The 18424-nt window shown below is 27.8% G+C and overlaps 2 protein-coding genes across 8 annotated transcripts; one reads left to right on the top strand and one right to left on the bottom strand.

Moving 5' to 3' along the window:
* Positions 1–201: 201 nt before the first annotated feature.
* AspRS-m (aspartyl-tRNA synthetase, mitochondrial) lies at positions 202–4967 on the bottom strand. 6 transcript variants are annotated; one of them, XM_085656360.1, is made up of 12 exons: positions 4672–4967; positions 4118–4462; positions 3780–4037; positions 3337–3705; positions 3092–3268; positions 2833–3003; positions 2639–2746; positions 2323–2538; positions 2040–2249; positions 1799–1982; positions 1469–1703; positions 918–1231 (listed from the first exon to the last, which is right to left on the bottom strand). In XM_085656360.1, exons 2-11 carry the CDS (start codon positions 4208–4210, stop codon positions 1531–1533), a joined length of 1959 nt encoding a protein of 652 aa, XP_085512486.1. In that variant the 5' UTR covers positions 4211–4462; positions 4672–4967; the 3' UTR covers positions 918–1231; positions 1469–1530. The 6 variants fall into 6 exon arrangements, with proteins under 6 accessions (XP_035731568.2, XP_085512486.1, XP_035731567.2 ...); XM_035875677.2 differs by having other exon boundaries at positions 919–1231; positions 4118–4199; positions 4359–4966; XM_035875678.2 differs by having other exon boundaries at positions 919–1231; positions 3780–3982; positions 4118–4199; positions 4359–4966.
* Positions 4968–6813: 1846 nt separating this feature from the next.
* Positions 6814–18129, top strand: Crag (DENN domain-containing protein Crag). Of its 2 annotated transcripts, none has more exons than XR_004839439.2 (20): positions 6814–7506; positions 7624–7791; positions 7872–8235; positions 8310–8909; positions 9097–9683; positions 9756–9996; positions 10099–10369; positions 10487–10578; positions 10695–10945; positions 11019–11189; positions 11256–11384; positions 11468–11717; positions 11821–11971; positions 12139–12342; positions 12537–12755; positions 13326–13573; positions 13751–14009; positions 14083–14487; positions 15382–15565; positions 15641–15780. XR_004839439.2 is itself a non-coding variant. In XM_035876049.2 (20 exons), exons 3-20 carry the CDS (start codon positions 7908–7910, stop codon positions 16104–16106), a joined length of 4716 nt encoding a protein of 1571 aa, XP_035731942.1. In that variant the 5' UTR covers positions 6817–7506; positions 7624–7791; positions 7872–7907; the 3' UTR covers positions 16107–18129. The 2 variants fall into 2 exon arrangements, 1 of the variants encoding a protein (XP_035731942.1); XM_035876049.2 differs by lacking the exon at positions 15382–15565 and adding an exon at positions 15970–18129 and having other exon boundaries at positions 6817–7506; positions 15641–15813.
* The last annotated feature ends 295 nt before the right edge of the window (positions 18130–18424 follow it).

The raw sequence follows: 18424 nt of genomic DNA, 5'->3' as shown, positions 1-18424 counted from the left end.
GAGAAAAGAAAACAAATCTGTGAAAACGTGCAAAACACGAAACACCGTGTTCCCTTCTCAAAAGAGAAACAAATAGTTGTGTATGTATGTATATATATATATATATATATATATATATATATATATATATACATATATACGTATATACATACATATATATATGTATATATATATCAATGCATTGGTCTCCATGTAGAGTTCTCTTTCGTTTTCTTTTTTTCTAATCGATATTATCAAGCGTTCAAATGAATAAAAATCTGTGAAGTTACTGATAAATTTATCGCATTTGTTAGTAGGATCGATCCATTCGTACGTTTAATTTCGGATACATAGATCACACAGGAGTATATACCTAAATCGATTTTTACTTCTTGTTTTTTTTATATTAATTAATTCGCAATATTAAAAAAGTAAAACTTCTTGTGTATATATTCTATTGCTTCTGAATTCCAACAGAGGAAACAGAATGAAAAATTTCTTTATCTTAGTTCAGATTCTTACTTATTTTTATTCATGCAATTCATTTCATATAGAAATGTAGATTTTCAGATTCCAAATTCAATTTTTTTAATTTCAAAATCCTATATAAATATTGGTACATATATATATAAATATATATAACAATTTTAATAAACCCAGCCTTGGTACTGTATGAGATAGTTATCTGAAAAAATGTGAATGTATTAATCAAATGTGAAACTTCACTTATAAAAAATGTATTCTTTTATCCATTTAAGTTATGTAAAAATGTCGATAATTAAATTTCACTTAAAATACCATTCATTTGATTTTTGTATCAGCTAGGATCATTTTAATACAAGATAAAGTTACATAAATTTGTAACAAATACAAGATCAATTTATAAATGAAATTTATTTCTTCAGAATATTAATGTCTAAGTATATATAATACTTTTTGAATAAGTATGTCATAGTTCACTTATTTTTTCTAACAAAAACAATGTTCAAATATATAAAAAACTTTTTTTATTGACAGTTAAAAATACTACATATCAGTGTAATTATTTGACTAAAAGCTGCTAAGAAGTACATTATTCAAAATATAGTTATAAGAAAAATTGACTATCAATATCTCATGTGAAAACTTTATTTGACAGAAAGTTTCATTAGATAGTCACTTCATTAACTTAATGCACAAGGATTACCTTGTCCTTTACCCTTTATTCCCCTCCCCCTCCTCTTGTAAAATCATAATTTAAACGCACGAACGTCTAATAAAAAAGTAAAAAATGATTTTTGTACATATCACTAATATTTTGTCATTAAAAAAAATATTTTTAAGTTATATAAAATTACTAAGTTATATAATTAAATATTTACGTTCAAAAATGTAATTATAGTAAAAACTGAAGTTCTTCTTAATTCAATTTTTAAATAGCTTCCTTGAGTATTGTATTATATATAAATATGTTCTAATTATGTAAATAATATGCATAAAGATATCTCACCTGCAGTATAGTTTTGCCAAAATATAATAGATTTATTAAATGTAGGATTAACAATATTTATTTTAAACATTACTTTGTTCATCTACTGTTTTTATATGATATAATTCTTTTGCTTCTGTAGAAATTGGAATAGGAGCTCCAGACATTAAGTCTCGCCCTTCTATTGTTTTTGGAAATGCTATAACATTTCTTATACTTTCCGTATTACAAAGTAAACAAACAAGACGATCCAGACCTAAAAAATACGTAAGTATTGGTGTAAATTTTATTGAACAAATTTAGTCAATGAATTGAATATCTTGTTGTAAATAGAAATACGAAAGTAAATACCCAGTGCTATTCCACTATGAGGTGGTGCACCACTAGATAATGCTTCAAGCATATGTGAAAGTTGTTCTTCATTTATGTCTAACATTTTTAATATTTGTTTTTGAAGATTCGCATCGTGAATTCTTACTGATCCTCCTCCTATTTCTGAACCATTTAAAATTAAATCATAATGTAAACCTCGTACCTATAAGAATGAAAAGTTGTATAAATAAGTTCTGTATATTGTTAATAAATCTACTACCTTTTCAGGATTTGTTATAAGATATTTCATATCTTCTGGATGAGGTTGTGTAAATGGATGATGCATACTTTTTAATAACTGTGATTCATTTATTTCAAATAATGGAAAATCAATAAGCCATAAAAAATTATAGCCAGACGAACGTATTTTTAAATGATTATTTTCCAATATATTTGTAAATTCAATTCGTAATTTTCCTAAAAGTTTTTGCTAAAATATGTATAAAATAACTTTTATTTTTTTAAGTTAATTCCACGAATATAATATAATAATTTATACATACAGAATCAAGCTTAGGACCAATAGTTAAAAATAGAATGTCTCCAATGTTCAAATTCAACATTTGTATTATATTTTCTGTTATATTTGAGGAAAATAATTTGTCCAATTGTAATTTCCAAGAATTATCAGAAATTTTTATTTGAAACAATCTGGTAGCTGAAAAATATTTGTTTTTTATATCATTAAATTCTTCCTTAACAGAACGTGTTAAGTATTCCTATAAAATATAATACATAAAAATCAGTTCAAAAAACATTGTTTAAATATGTGTGTATATATATATATATATATATATATGGTATTATGAAATAACTCACATGTTTATTGGGAAAAACCAGAGCACAAACTTCGCAATCTTTGCTATTTGTTAACTTAATATTTTCCTCCAATACAGTCATATTAATAATTTGTTTAAGATACTGAATCTGCAAAAGTGGTATAATGCATACTTAGATAATGCTGAATATAAAATTCAAGCACATGACTACGTTTGTAAATACAATTGTCTTACTTCATAAAGTATTCTCAAGTCTGGTTGATCTGTACCATACAATCTCATTGCATCATCATAAGTTAAGCGTTTAAAAGGTGTAGTTATAGTTTCTGGCCAACTGTACTTTAACAGATTTTCAATTAACTCCATTATACCCTTTTGATCAGCAAATGACATTTCAATATCTAACTGTAGGATGAGTTCATTATAAATTTTAATAATGCATATGTAAAGAATAGATACTTAATTCTATGAAAAAATAGGTACTATCATTCACCTGTGTGAATTCTGGTTGTCTATCGTGTCTTGCACCTTCATCTCTATAACATCGAGCAATTTGAAAATACCTATCAATTCCACCTACCATCAATAATTGTTTGAACTGTTGTGGACTTTGTACAAGGGAATAAAATTTTCCTGGATGCCTTGTTGGAACTACAAATTCTTGTGCACCCTATAACGAATAAAATTTGATATATGTTAAATTATTATTAATTTGAAAAAAGTTTTGTAATTACATACCCCGGGTGTACTTCTAAAAAGTGTTGGAGTTTCCACATCCACAAAGTCACATTCAGTGATTAAATATTCTCTCATCTTTGCTATAAGTTTAGAACGTGTTCTTAAATTTTTTTGCATTTCAGGATACCTTAGAGCAAGATATCTATATTTCATTTGTGTTATCTCCTTTGCCTTATTATAATGTCTAATAGAAAATGGAAGATGTGCTAATGCTTTGTTTAAAACTTTTATAGAATCAACTTGTATTTCTATATCACCAGTTTTCATGGTTTTATTTACTTGTTCTTCAGGTCTCATATTTACAATACCAACAACACGTATTACACTTTCATATGGTAGATTTTTTATAATCTCTATTAAATCTGTTCTCTAAAATAAATATTAATTGTTTAATTTTTTATATAGTTATATAAAAAATGGCATAGCTAAAAAAAATAGCATACATCATCAGATATTATAAGCTGTGTAGAACCGTATGCATCCCTTAAAGTTATAAATTTATTCATTCTTTGATATTCTATCCAACCATTAAGCTGTACTGTAGTTCCAACATTTTTGCTTGTTAATTCACCACAAGTATGTGATCTCAAACAATACTTATTAACTGGTAAATCTGATCTGTCTAGAGCAGATACTTGTTGAATAGCTAAATCATGAGAATATTTTACAAAAACTGATGGGGAATATTTCATTGAAACAGACTAAAAAAAAGAGATCAAAGGCTTCTTGTATGCTATATATCAATAAAAGTAAAAATGTTTACATTAGATATGAAACTCACACATGCACTATCAAGTACATTTAATACGGGCAAAAGATGTCTTGAAATAATACGTGAACTTAATTGATAAATTAACCTCTCACTGGCAAACATATTAAAATTAAATGAAATACTGTAATAATCACAAATCAAGTTTTTTGTTCTTCTTAATGAATATACATTAATCAATAATTATATGTTCAATTATCGAGTTTATTCAATTTCAATTTTAATATCAGTGATAACATAAATTTATAATTACTGTTGTGCTAACGCTGTAGCAACTTTTATACAATTGAAGCTTAAGGCTATTCATCATTCCTGGTATTGTAATAGTTTACGCCAACAATGAGTACAGGCATAATTCTTAAACGATTTTAATAAACAAGATCTCATTTTAAATATGAAGGTTCAAGCCAAGATATGACTTTTTCGAACTTTCGAAAAAGCTTTATTTGCTATGAAAAAAATCGTGTCAAAAAATAATTCAACAATACTTTATACAAAAAATATAGCTTTTTGAAAGTTTCGAAAAATTTATGTCCTTGTTTAAACCTTCATCTTCAAAATAAAACCTTATTCATTAAAATCATTCAAAAATTATGCCTTGACTTGCTGTTGATGTAAATGCTATTTTTAATATTTTCATGAAAAAAAAATTTCGTATAGTGGCGCCTAATGAACTTTGTGGCAAAAGAGTTGCTGATACCGAAGAGTGGTACCGAATCAGTTGCTGTTATCTTTTATATATATGTTATATTTTATGTTTTATATTCCACCGTAAGTATTATCGAATTAATGGCTGCTTAAGTACGCTTTTGTATTTATAATACGTTAACTAGTATAAGTTTAGCTAGAAATAAAATGTATAAAATTTGTATAATTAACAAACTAATGTTGTAATATCGAAATCGATTAATCGAATAATCGATTGTTTTCATTTCGATTGCCTATGTTTTTGAATTGACTGTAAAGTGTTCGATTAATCGAAAAAAATCTATTTTATTTTTTCAGAACGATTGTTAAAGATAGATTTTTTAAAAAATGTTTCATAAAAATTTTTTTTACCTGAAACTAATTTTTAACCGAGAAAGTATTACTCATAGAGAAAAAATATAATATGAAAACATTTTTTTTATCACTCTTATTTTTTCAGTTCTAACTCCTTTAAATATCTGATCTTTTTTTAATTTGGGAAAATCGATTGTTACAATCGATTGTTGAATGTTCGATTATACAATTATGAAATTGATAAAGAAAAAATTTTGTTTCGTAAAAATTAATCAATTTTTCGATTAATCGATTGTTTACAGACCAATTGATTGATGATATCGATTGTATTCGATTGCCAATAATCGATTGTTTGCAGTCGATTGTTACAACATTTTACAAACACTTATCAATTAATCTATCTTAAGAAAAGTATAATCTGGCATATGATTTTTTTTTTCTTTTATAAAATATATTTTACTACATACAAAAATTTCTATCACAACTAGCTCGATTTTAGGTTATACATGAGAGGGTAATAACCTATATAATCTTATACATCGATATAATAGGTGTATATTGAGACAATGTTTCCCAATTGCGTTTGTAGTTCATATTTTGTTCATATTTGTCGCTGAAGTCGCATATGCAACGAGCAATAGGTAGTGAAAAGCCTTGATCTTTTACGATTTGGATTCTACGAAGTGCAATTAATGTTTAAAAATCGGTAACTCCATCACAAAGCCATAAATTGTTGAATTACGTCTGTAAACTTATTACACTAAATTTCAAAAGTATTCGATGTTAATATTTATCTATATAGTATAGTGTATAAACTATGCATATAAGTATCTTGATAGCTCATTTTATATGTAAAAGTAATAAAATACGTTTATATTGATCAATAATACTATTTGCTGATTGATAATAGAAGTATTTAATCATCAATAGTAAAAAATGATTTATATTTTATATTATTTTATAATAAAATTCAAATTTTTATCATTCTTACAAATTGTCATTTTAAATTTACCGCGCAAAATATTACCAATCAATTAATAGTTTTATTTTGACAGACTCATATTATTATTATTATTATTGACTTGTAGTATAAAATCAATCGTATCAATTTAAACACTAGGAAAGATTATTTCAAATTGAATATCTTATTAAATATAAAAAAAATATAATATTCAATGTTTTAAATTAATCCACCATATAAAAAAAAATTATAAATATTATATTCCTATTGCTGTAGGATAATCTTTGAACTTTCGATTCTAGTTAATTCTAGTGCGACCCTCAAAACTTTCCTGTTAAAGATAGTTACTTCAGATTAAGGAGTAATTTTATTGGATAAAAGCTGTATAATCACATTCGTACAAATCGAATACTTCATGTGAATTGCTCTACTAATATACTCTCTAAATACAGATGATTTCATTGATGATGCGAAATAAAATGATGCCAAATAAACTAATTAATGAGATATGCAAAAGGATGAATTTAAGAATAACAATTAACGTGTATTAACAAAGTTTCGATATTTTAACTTTTCAACTCGATATTATCCGGATCTTTTACCGCAGTAAGTTTGAAATTAATTTAAAAAACAATAACTACAGTATATGCAATCTCAAATGTTTTAATTACGTATCGAAGACGTCAAACGTTACAAATATATATCATCTTTTTATCTCTAAGAAATCTTGCAAGAGTAACAAAAAATATTCCATCCGTCGTAGTACTGTCAATTTAGATCAACATACACAGCCATTTTGCCGATCAGAATGTATAGCCATTCGAGAGACAAGGACTTCTTTATTTTTAAAATTCACTTATATTTCGTGATTCTGTGAATTTTATCAGTGTATTTTATCGTTCAAAAAGAAAAAAACTTTAAGGTGGACTTCTCGATACGTGTACAGCTTGTTTGATAGCAACAGTGTTTGCTCGACGATATTCTTGTGGAACTGTTGCATGTAACGTCTAACCTGACTTTTATTTTCAAAAGACATTTCGAATTGAAGTCTTTTTTACTAGGAATGTAAACAAATACGGAGATACATTAGTTTTTATTTGCAATTTACATTTATGTTTTCGATAAACTTATTACGATTTGTGAAGTAGTAAAAGTGGTACCGTAATTTTCTACGTTTATAGTTTTCGTAAGTTTATTGATTAAAACGTAATGCAATTTAATCGAGGATTTTTTTTTACTTTTTGTTTTTAAAAAAAATATGTGCTTTTTATGTATAATCATGAGTGAATTGTGATTAAAAAAGTCGATAACCTGTACAAAATTGATAGTGCGTTTAGTAGTGTGGTTGTATTAGTAAAAAAAAATTTATTGAAACGTAGATATTATAAATATAATATTTTAAAATTTAGTGATCTGCTACAATTTTAATGGTTAAGAAGTAAGTTTTTAGATAAGAACTAATTTAAATTAAGTGCCATTTCTGTCATAAAAATGTGATTTTAAATAATGTAATTTATATTATTGATATTTGGTTTTAATTGTTACATTGTTACAGATAGTACTCCAATCGTTTTAATGACAAATATATTCTTCGAGATAAAAGTAATAAGATCAATAAGAAGCATTTAATAAAAATGATTTTGTTATTTAAAAAGACATTGGAATGACTAAAATTAAACAGATACAAGATCAATGATTGATCTTCTTCAAAAATTGTATAAATGTATATTAGCAATTTTGATTATTGATAATTTTTAATATTTAAAATATATTGATAAAAATAATATATATGCTATCTTTTAGATAATATAAAAGATTAATTATCAAAAAAAGTTCGCAATGGATGAAAGGAGAGTAGCAGATTATTTTGTTGTTGCTGGTTTACCTGGTCATAATGATGACCTTATAGGAGAAAATGAAGTTAATGAAGAATTAGAAGATTGGTGTCAAGAGGGAACACATTTGAAAGATATACATATGCAACCACCTATCACAGATCTTGCTGTAATTTTTCCAGCTTTGGGTGAACATTGTCCTGAAGGCTACACATTGTTAGAATATACCGTATCAGGCTTTCCAGCAGATTTAAATCATGGCAGTTTACGAACAAATGAATGTTATTTATGCTATAAGAGAGGTCGGGACAAACCACCATTAGTTGATATTGGTAATTTTTTAATTTAAAATTATTAATGATAAAAAGATTATTAAAATTATATTGAGTATAATGTATTTTTAAAGGTGTAATATATGAAGGGAAAGAGCGTATAATGCAGGATGCACAAATGGTACTAGAAACTCCCAAAGGACACATAGCGAATGTAAACAATTCTACTTCAAAAATTTTTGTAACATATAGACGGGCCAGTCAAAAGATGCCTTGCAATTCTCTTGTTGTTACCGATATATGTGTTATTTTGACAAACAAAGGGGAAAATCCTCCACATGCATTTTGTGTCATTAATAAGAATTTAAATAAGGGAATGTTGGGCAGTGATGTATTTTTATGCTACAAGAAATCCATGAATCGTGCTAACCTCATATCGTTCAAGCCAACAATACTTTATAAATATCCTACAACTGATTATAACAGTTTCGTTTTTCCGAATTCTGTTGCCATGTTTTGTTTACCTATGGGTGCAACTATAGAATGTTGGCCAAAAATGGCTTGCAAACCTAAGTCATTATTTTCAACATTTGTCTTAACAGTCGCAGATGCTGCACAAAAGATATATGGCTCAGCAATAACATTTTATGAAGAGTTTACATTGCCACCAGATGCTTTAAGCTGTAAAGGAAATTTGGATATGAAAGATATTGAAGAGAATACAAAAAATAATGGTATGTGATTTGTTTGTTTATCAACTTTTTAGGTTTTCATATTAATTAAGCATGGTCGCATGAAATAAAGGTAGTATCATATATGCTGTTAACAACTAATATATAAAAAAAAGTGCATTTTATTTTTTTTTTTCTTAGACAAACATTTTTGGTTATTTTATATGTAACTTTTTAATGTGCATTTCAGCTGATAGTATTGAATTAACGGAGGAGTTTCATCAACCAAAAGCAAAAATGTTCAGAAAATATGGAATACTTAAGAAGCTTAATATATCCCAATGGGCAAAATTACAATTTACAGATCCTAGCAGTCAGTCATTAAATATCAGCAAGTCAATATGTATATTATCACATTGGCCATTTTTTGATACATTTGAAAAATTTCTAGTCTTTCTGCATAGTATGGTCAATGGAAAACCTCAAAATGTTTCAATAGAAAAGTATATTTCTTATTTTTTGTGTGATATACCTTTCCCAAGTCCCCAAAGATCAAGAATTCTTGTGCAACTTAGTAGTAAAGATATGCTAATCCTGACTCAGCCAGAAGATTTAGTTTGGCCTAGATCTGGTGCCAGTTTTAGGCAATTATTAATCAATTTGGGTCCTGATAATTGCTTATTGATATTGCTCCTAATCTTAACAGAGCAAAAGATATTGGTTCATTCATTACGGCCTGATGTGCTAACTTCAGTGAGTGAAGCTATTGCAATGATTTTATTTCCATTTAAATGGCAATGCCCGTACATACCACTATGTCCATTAGGTTTAGCCGAGGTATATTCGATTTTAAATTTAACTTCAAAAATAATCTGCTACATATTATTAAATTTAATATGTAAATTTCAGGTCTTGCATGCACCATTACCATTCTTAATTGGTGTTGACTCCAGGTTTTTTGATCTCTACGATCCACCTTCTGATGTTAATTGTGTAAATCTTGATACAAATAATATAGCAATCTGTGATGACAAAAAATATTTGAATGTAAAATTACTTCCTAAAAAGGCAGCTAGACAACTTAGAAATTGTTTAGAACATCTTTATTCAAAATTAATTTCTCTTGGAAAGATATATTCTTCTCAAAAAGGTAGCTATGTATGATATAAATAATTTATATATGAATAATGTACGTATACATGATATAAATAATTTATATATGAATAATGTGCATATATATTTGACATTTCAGATCAAGAACATGATGATTTCAGTGTAGATAAAGAATTTCAACAAAAACAAAAAGAACAAGCCTTGGAACTTGAAATACAAGATGCTTTTTTAAAATTCACTGCTACTATTTTAAAAGGCTATCGATCTTTCCTGTTACCAATTACAAAGGCTCCTACTGTAGGATCAACAGATCCAACAAGTTTATTTAATATACAAGAATTTTTAAGAAGTCGTGATAAGGCACATGCAAAATTTTATAGTATGCTTGTTAGAACTCAAATGTTCATAAGGTAAATAATATGTGAAATCAATGTACTGTTCTCCAGATATATGTTATATAAACTAGACATATGTTTATATTTTTATATCTCTGATTTTGGAATTAATTTCTCAATGGTTACTCTTAGATTCATAGAAGAAAGAAGTTTTGTATCTGATATGGATATGGCTGGCCTAGCTTTTTTTGATGAGTGTACTGAACGTGTGGAGGAAGAGAATGGTAGAAAAATTTGTATTACTTTATAGTTTTTATATTCTTGTATTAATAGATATTAATTTAATAATTATCATATATATGAGATAACAAAAATTATATTTTATTTATCAAAATTTTAGTCACACTTTTGGAATTGGATGAATCTCAACATAGCGAACGTACTGTATTCATACCTCCTCCTGAAGCAGGACCAAATCAAGGACCTTTTATATATAAAACGTTTAAATTAAATCCTGAATTAATGAGACCTGAAAAAAGTTTTAATTTAAGGAATCCAGCTTTAAATGCTTTTGGAATTGTACCTGGAAGTCCTATGGCACGTAGGACTAAGCATGAAATAAAAGTAGCTCAGAAAATGGCGCGCAAACAGGTAAACAATTATATATAAAGTATTTGTTACAAATTGTTTGAATATTACTTTATAATTTTTATTTCAATTATAGGCAGCAATGCCTGATAGATGGGCTAGATGTTTACTTGGAACATGTTACAGTCTCTGGTTTTTACATTTACCAGCGATGTTACAGGTTTCCGGTCAACCAGCCGCAATTTTGCATCAAGCATATGAATTATTAGTTCGAATGCAAAAATTACACCTTGATCCTATGGAAGAAGTATATATTTTATACTTGTATGAATTAAATATGTTAAGGATAAATAAATATTACAATTGTTTATAGGTTTGTTATAGAGCTATGATGCAACTTTGTGGATTATATGGACAACCATTATTAGCTGTTAAGTTATTATTTCATATGAAACGTAGTGGTGTTCAGCCAAATGCGCTAACATACGGATTTTACAACAAAGTTTGTGATCTTTTTAATTTGAAGTATTTGATAAGTATAATAATATATATTATATATAATATATTAATATTGATTTTTTGCAGGCTGTCCTTGAAGCAACATGGCCTTCTGATATGACAAATTCAAGTCAGTTAATGTGGAATAAACTACGAAATGTTATCGTTGGTGCAGCTTTGTTTAAAAAGGCTGGCAGAAAAGGTGCCAGAAGAAGACTTAATTCCAATGTTGATTTTTTAAATACTGATGGAATAACTGAGGAAATGGAACATGCTCTTTCCAGATCTAGTCTTGATAGTAGTCACTCTCAAGATACAGAAGCTGCTCATAGTGACTGTGAGTCATTTATTACTTATAAGTATATATGAAATATATATATATATATATTTTTTTTTTTTTTTTTTTTTTTAATTTTAATCAATATTAAATTGTTTTATAGCAACAAAAGGTAGTTCTGTGCCTGATTTACCAGGATATGGATCGTATGAATTGAAAGCAAAACTTCTTAGACAAAACAGTATAGTAAAAGATCAAGCGTTGCTGAATATGGTGCAATCAGAGAAATTAAATCGCTCTTTTAGTAATCCAAGGTATTATACAGAATAATAATTATCATTAGTTTTGGATGTATCCAACAGGATGATTATGTACCGTTTATGTTATGCACGAAATATGCATGTATAAAAATAACTGCTATCTGCATATTATACTTCTAAAAAGCTTGCATTGATGATACTATGTTACGGTGCTGGTATAGAATAGTACGCAGTACCGAATCGCCCTTGAAGAGTCCAGTACGAACACCAGTTACTGAAAATGATCCATTGGGAGCTCTAATTAATGATGAAACGCCAGTTGTGTCACCTTCTGAGGAAAATGACTCCAATTGCTCAACTAGTACTTTAACAGTTTTAAATAATACTGTTGAAGAAAGACCAGGTGGACCACTTTTATTTAGAAGGTATAAAAAATTTCACAAAATTTAGTTATAAATAATATGGCATGATCACTGTATTTTCGCTATAAAAAAGAAAAGTTTCTTTATAAATATAAAATATAATTATAGTTTACGATAATTTATTCATTGCTTTATTTACATATTAGTGCTTATCGCATTTTTCTTTTTTATTTGTGAGACTTGCAAATTATTTTCAGTAATTTACCACGGAGTGCAACATTTCATCAAGCAATAGATGAATGTAGTACAACAGTAAGTGGTAATTTACAAAGGAGCGAAACGATGCCTCATTCAGTAGCACCACCAGGTGAGGAGAGAGAAAAAGAGAGACTGGAAATAAGCAGTCTTTGGTCTCAGAAGGACAGTGTGACATCTAGTTTATCTAGCCTAGGATCCAGTTTAAAACTTAGTTTTGGGTAAGGCAGAAAATTATATTAAAAGTACAAGTATTTTCTAATATACATTGAACATTGATTTACAAAAAAAATTTCATATATATACATTCAATAATTATTCTTAATTATAAGTTCGTGTGATAAAAAAGGAAACAAAGTAAATAGGAGAATGCTTGTACTATTTTATATTAATTAAAATTTTTGTATATATATTTAATTTCTCAGATAAAATAGCTTTCCCATTTAGTCTTTCCATTCTAAAGTCAATTTGATTTTCTTTTATCATTATTTTGCATGTGTGTTTCGAGTTTTTGTATCATTAATTAATGTAAACGATACTTAGACAGCGGGTTAGCATTTACTAAAAATAAGGAATTAAATTATCAAATCAGCTCATCGAATCTCTTAGTCTGTCCAGTTATATCAGGTATGTGATATCAATGTTATTTTTAAAGACAGAAATTGCTTAAGTATAATTTTTATTTACTTATGCACTATCACATTAATAGGAAAAGACTATACATCCAGACAGTATGTTCAATAATATTTTCACGTCTTTTTTATTATCAATAATTCTATATATTTTTTTAGTCCATCAGGATTGGCTGGAAAAAAATCCAATGAAATAATATTGGGTGGCTTAAACAGTTTGAAATCAGCTGCAACAAGCGTTGCCAAAAAATTTGATGAAATAAAAGAAGCTATATCTGCAACAAGTACTCCCGTTAAACTCAAGGAACGCGATCAAAAATTAGGATGTGGAGTGTCACACGAATCATTGGATTCTTGTATCGATGGATCCTTGCAAGATCGAAATGAAGTATCTGCCAGATTGTCTGGTGCGTTATATAATCGATGCTGACATCTTCTTAGTCAGATACATATCAAGGGATATGTATATATACAATAATAGATGCGTTCAAGTGTTGCATTGATATAAACATTGTGACTGACTAAGGAGATGTAATACCTGTTATTTCTATTCTTGCAATGTATGTAATATTTCGTTTAAATAGGTGATGGAACTTTGGATGTATATTTGTTATATGAACTTGGAGAAAGTTTATATCCCAAAGGTTCTAGAGAGTTAGAAGAACGTGCTGCTATTGAATTTGTACTTTCAAGTGCTAGTAGATGCCATAATTGTGCGGCAATACTTTATGATGAAGAGATAATGGCAGGGTGGCAACCAGAAGATTCTAATTTAAACACAATTTGTCAGTATTGTGACAAAGCCACAGTTCCACTTCTTACGGTTACTATATTAGATTACAGGTATAAAAAATTCAAATTATTATAAAATTGTTATTATAACATGTTAACTATATGTGTATTTCTGTTTATTAAGATGTAAAACAAATGAAAAAAGCAGCGATCCTTTAATGGGAGCTTTAGTCGAACTTTCGGATAAACCGAGGGAGCAACTGGAGCCAATTACAATACCGTATCTAAATCCATTGGTTTTGAGAAAAGAATTAGAAAGTGTATTGAGCCAGGAAGGTGATACATGTTTAACTAGACATATATTCATTGAAGAACATCCAATAGTATATTGGAATTTAATATGGTATTTTGAAAGAATTAATTTAACAAGTCATCTCTCTGATCTTTGGTTGCATAATGATGCAAATAAACAATTACAAAGCAACTCTAATTCTGTGAGTATAAGAACAATGTGGGATAATGAGAGAATTCATATGGGTCGATTGCCAATGTATCTGCAGTGGAAACTAAATACTACAGAAGATCGAACGTAAGGATCATTATACTTTTTGTATATGATATTAGCATGGCTTCTATAAATTATATATTGAATGTAAACGTACTGAGTTGGCAGCTTTCGTTATATTACATGTGTACAATTTTATAGTAGAAATATGAGTTACACATTTTCTGAGATAAATATGATTTCCTTTTATATGTTTAAAAAGTATTGATTTATAGCATTTTTTTTTAGATAAATAATTATGTATAAAATGAAGAATATTGATGTTATTACAGCAATTAAGTGATATTTAGATATTATTTAACAATTTTTTAGGGATTAGATATTTTTAGGGATTTATAGAATTATATATAAAAAATTAATCATGTATACAATATACAATAATACTGAGTAAACAATTTAATGTGTATTAACAAGTCTTTAACTTTCACCAGGTTGTATATAAGAAGCATACCAAAGTTTTAATGAAAACGTGACTATTTTTATACAAGAGCATTAAGTTGTATTGTTCCAAGTGTGACACACGACATACAGATCAAATGTTTTTTGTATATTTTATTTGATATTATGATATTTATCACTTTGTAGATATCTGTCAAGATGTTTTGTATGTTAGAATAACTCTATTTAAATACGGAAAAATAATTATGCATGAAATTAATATTTGTACTGCTTAGAAAAACATAATTTATGCTCTTGGTATATAATCCATACCACATTATGTAAACTTAATTATCAGATAGGCACGTGAACTTGTGCACATCATTTCTTGTTATTGTAGCAGCATGGGCGTCTGTAGGAATGTACCTTGAAAATCAGTTAAAGTAAAAGTTATATTGTCATAAATCTAAATTATTTGCACAGTACAGTGTGTTACATATAAAAACATTTAATAAAAGATTAGAACTTTTGCGATTCCAGGAGAGGCTGTATCTGCTTGGTTTATGCATTCAACACCTGCAGACGTCCATGTATCCAAACTGGGATTCTATACTAACTCTTTGGCGTCAGTTTATTTGAAGGAATATAAATTATGCTAGAATATTTTTCTTATGTTCGCAAAATTGAAATTTTCTCTCTAATAAATCGTAACTCGTAGTTTAAGGTAATATTATTCAATGTTGTAAAATGGAATATCGAGAAAGATGATTTATAGTTTTAATTAACTTGACACTTTCAGATTAATGCAAACGATAATATCATACGTACGTTGCAATGACTTGACAGAACCTATAAAAATAGTGGCCTTAGAAAGAAGTAAAAATCAATCTGAAGAGGAAGCTCCATTTTCTATTTATAGAGATATTTTGTTTTTGGCATTTATTGCAGTCGGTGGAGGAAATATTCATCAAGGTAGAATTTATTAAAGATAAAATTAGGCTGAACGGCATATATGTAGAATATGTTATATATTCAATTATTTTTATTTTTATATTAGATCTATGCGATTATTTTTTTTTCTTTTTTACATTTATATAATCATTTAATCCATGAATTGTATTTTTTTAGGAGTTTTTGATAAACAATACGGTTCCGCTTTAGAACGATTAACAGAAAACGAAGAACACCTACTTCATAAACAAGATGCCCCTCCGTCCCTAATGTCGCTATGTTGTAGACATTATTTTAAACAATTAATCGTTTGAAAAAATAATCGATTGCAATGGGTATTATGTTCATCAAGATACTCGTGAAAAATATTGGGAGAAAGTGTATTTGGATTAGACTTTAGATCAAACATATAAGATTGAATGCACAATGCACGCGAAAATTGTTAATGTCGTGCTAGCCGACAATTGTGACAAAAATCATCATAATGTATCAAACGTTGTTACGCCAGTTTAACGAAAATGATTGTTTATTTTATTACAACGATTTCTTATTATTTCCCCGTTATTGCATGGGGGTAAAAAGTAAACGTGATCAGATTAGCGCAACATACGCATTCAATTACGCATAGAATTTCTTAAAAATGATATACGTCCAATGTCTCATACCATTTTCGTTTTCACACGAAGTTACTTCTATCGCCTTGAATTAAAATCGTGATATACATATGGATCGTTAAATCTAAGAGTATAATATGGGAAAATGTTAAATGCCAAAGAATTTATAAATTTCGTAATAACACGTACATAACAGCTGATTTTTTCAGATATTTTAACGGACATTCTTTTTTAGTCCGTTTTTTACATAAATATACAATTGTGTTTCATTATTCAAAGTGCGATTTTACAGGGAAGTCTACAAAGTTACTAGTCATTGTTTTCTTTTACATCGAAAAGAAGAAGATCGATGATTGTGAAATTTAATAATATTCAACTAATAGGACTTGATAATATATTTTCCTGTACTCTTAGATAGAACAAACATATATATGTACGACCAAAAATGCAATGTAAGTATTGTTTTTATGTATCGTACACCTTCCTGAAGGCATAGCATTAACTAGCAATGTGTGAATTTCTAGTGTATGATCTAAATATGTAGTTCGCAATTATACATGAATTTTGAACGATGGTGTTATTTAACCTGAGGGGATATTGAATCTATAAGCTCTGTTTAAAATTCTGAAAGATCAAACGGAGCAACTAATAAACGAGCTAGAATTTTAGATTACTTTGTGTAAAATAGCAGGAGGAAGGGTTGTCACTTGGTGAATGAATGAAGGTTATCCTTATGACATGTATGTTTATCAAAGCACGTATGCATCGATGCGTTTTGTGTTTTTTTGTGGTAAAAAAAAAAAAAAAGAAAAAAAAAACAAAAAAAGACAAAAAACTCGCAACAATGAATATTATAAATATCTTATAGAATTCCTTCTCCTGCCTATTTTTTTTTGTGCTTTCAATTTTTTATGCCATGTACATTTACCTTGAATACTGAACGAACAAACAAAACATAAAGAAATAAATAAATGTATTATTGCACGCGCGCTCTAACGTATAAACATACATACTTCTATAAACACATAAATAAATGACACATAGTAGATCCATAAAAGTCGATCTCTGACATATTTTACAAAAAATAATATCGTCCGTTTAGTAACTGAGGCATAGAAATCGCGTGTCTTAATTGTAAATACAATTGATGATTGATACAAATTAAATTTATTCGACAGTAATATTTAGTATTTTTTATTAATTGCGCTATATCGCGCGCAGAATATAAAGTTATTGCGCAGTCCGATTTTATAATAAAATGGAATGCTTGCCAATTGCATGTGCATATAAGTACTTGTATATAAAAGCGCATGTATACCGATTGATCTTGCGACATGAAATCATTCATTATGTAAAATTTGCATGTGTTGTACAAAATAAGAACATGCACATAAGAATGTGCACGTGTACAGACTTGTATATGCACCATAGGTATGCGTATTGATGATGGATTTCTTTGGCAATATTGTGCAATACAGGACTGGTTTGTTTTGAATTAAACTATTAAAATTATTTAACAGAATACTGTGTATATACGAACAAATAATAAAAATTAGATCGTAATTTTTCCGTGGAAAATTAATCACGAAAAAAGCATAGTGTATTCAGAGACGTGAAAGTATATAGTTATTAACAATTTTCTTTCTTTTTTTAATTTTTATTGTAAACTGATACCGATATCATTTTAATTTCTCATATTATTTCTACAAATAATTCCTCTTCTTCTATAAAAACGGTCCATCCTGTATCTATACGAATTATTATCAGCTACATGTTGATAAAGCCATATACAAAAAAAAAGTATGTAACTATTTTCGATAATATACCGCCTTTAAACTTAACAGGACAAGTGTGCACTATGACCTTTCATTTTCCTTAATGTATGTACAAAGAAATAAAGGTACTAAAATGCATTAATTATTTAATAATGCAAAAATATAGAGATTGTTTGTAAAAAATATATATATAAAAAAAATATATATATATATATGAATTTGGTAAAGAACCTTTGATACAGT

The sequence above is a fragment of the Vespa mandarinia genome, chromosome 4 (genome assembly GCF_050613455.1).
Source record: "Vespa mandarinia isolate Hongniang chromosome 4, ASM5061345v1, whole genome shotgun sequence".
Lineage (NCBI taxonomy): Eukaryota > Metazoa > Arthropoda > Insecta > Hymenoptera > Vespidae > Vespa > Vespa mandarinia.
This window is presented reverse-complemented; position numbering and strand designations above follow the sequence as displayed.

Coding starts and splice junctions, on each gene's coding strand:
- AspRS-m (XM_035875675.2), bottom strand. CDS start 4,210: ATGTTTGCCAGTGAGAGGTTAATTTATCAATTAAGTTCACGTATTATT. Junction 2,747..2,832: donor ACTTGAGAATACTTTATGAA/GTAAGACAATTG, acceptor CCACTTTTGCAG/ATTCAGTATCTTAAACAAAT. Junction 1,983..2,039: donor TTATAACAAATCCTGAAAAG/GTAGTAGATTTA, acceptor TCATTCTTATAG/GTACGAGGTTTACATTATGA.
- Crag (XM_035876049.2), top strand. CDS start 7,908: ATGGATGAAAGGAGAGTAGCAGATTATTTTGTTGTTGCTGGTTTACCT. Junction 10,579..10,694: donor ACGTGTGGAGGAAGAGAATG/GTAGAAAAATTT, acceptor TCAAAATTTTAG/TCACACTTTTGGAATTGGAT. Junction 11,190..11,255: donor ACCTTGATCCTATGGAAGAA/GTATATATTTTA, acceptor AATTGTTTATAG/GTTTGTTATAGAGCTATGAT.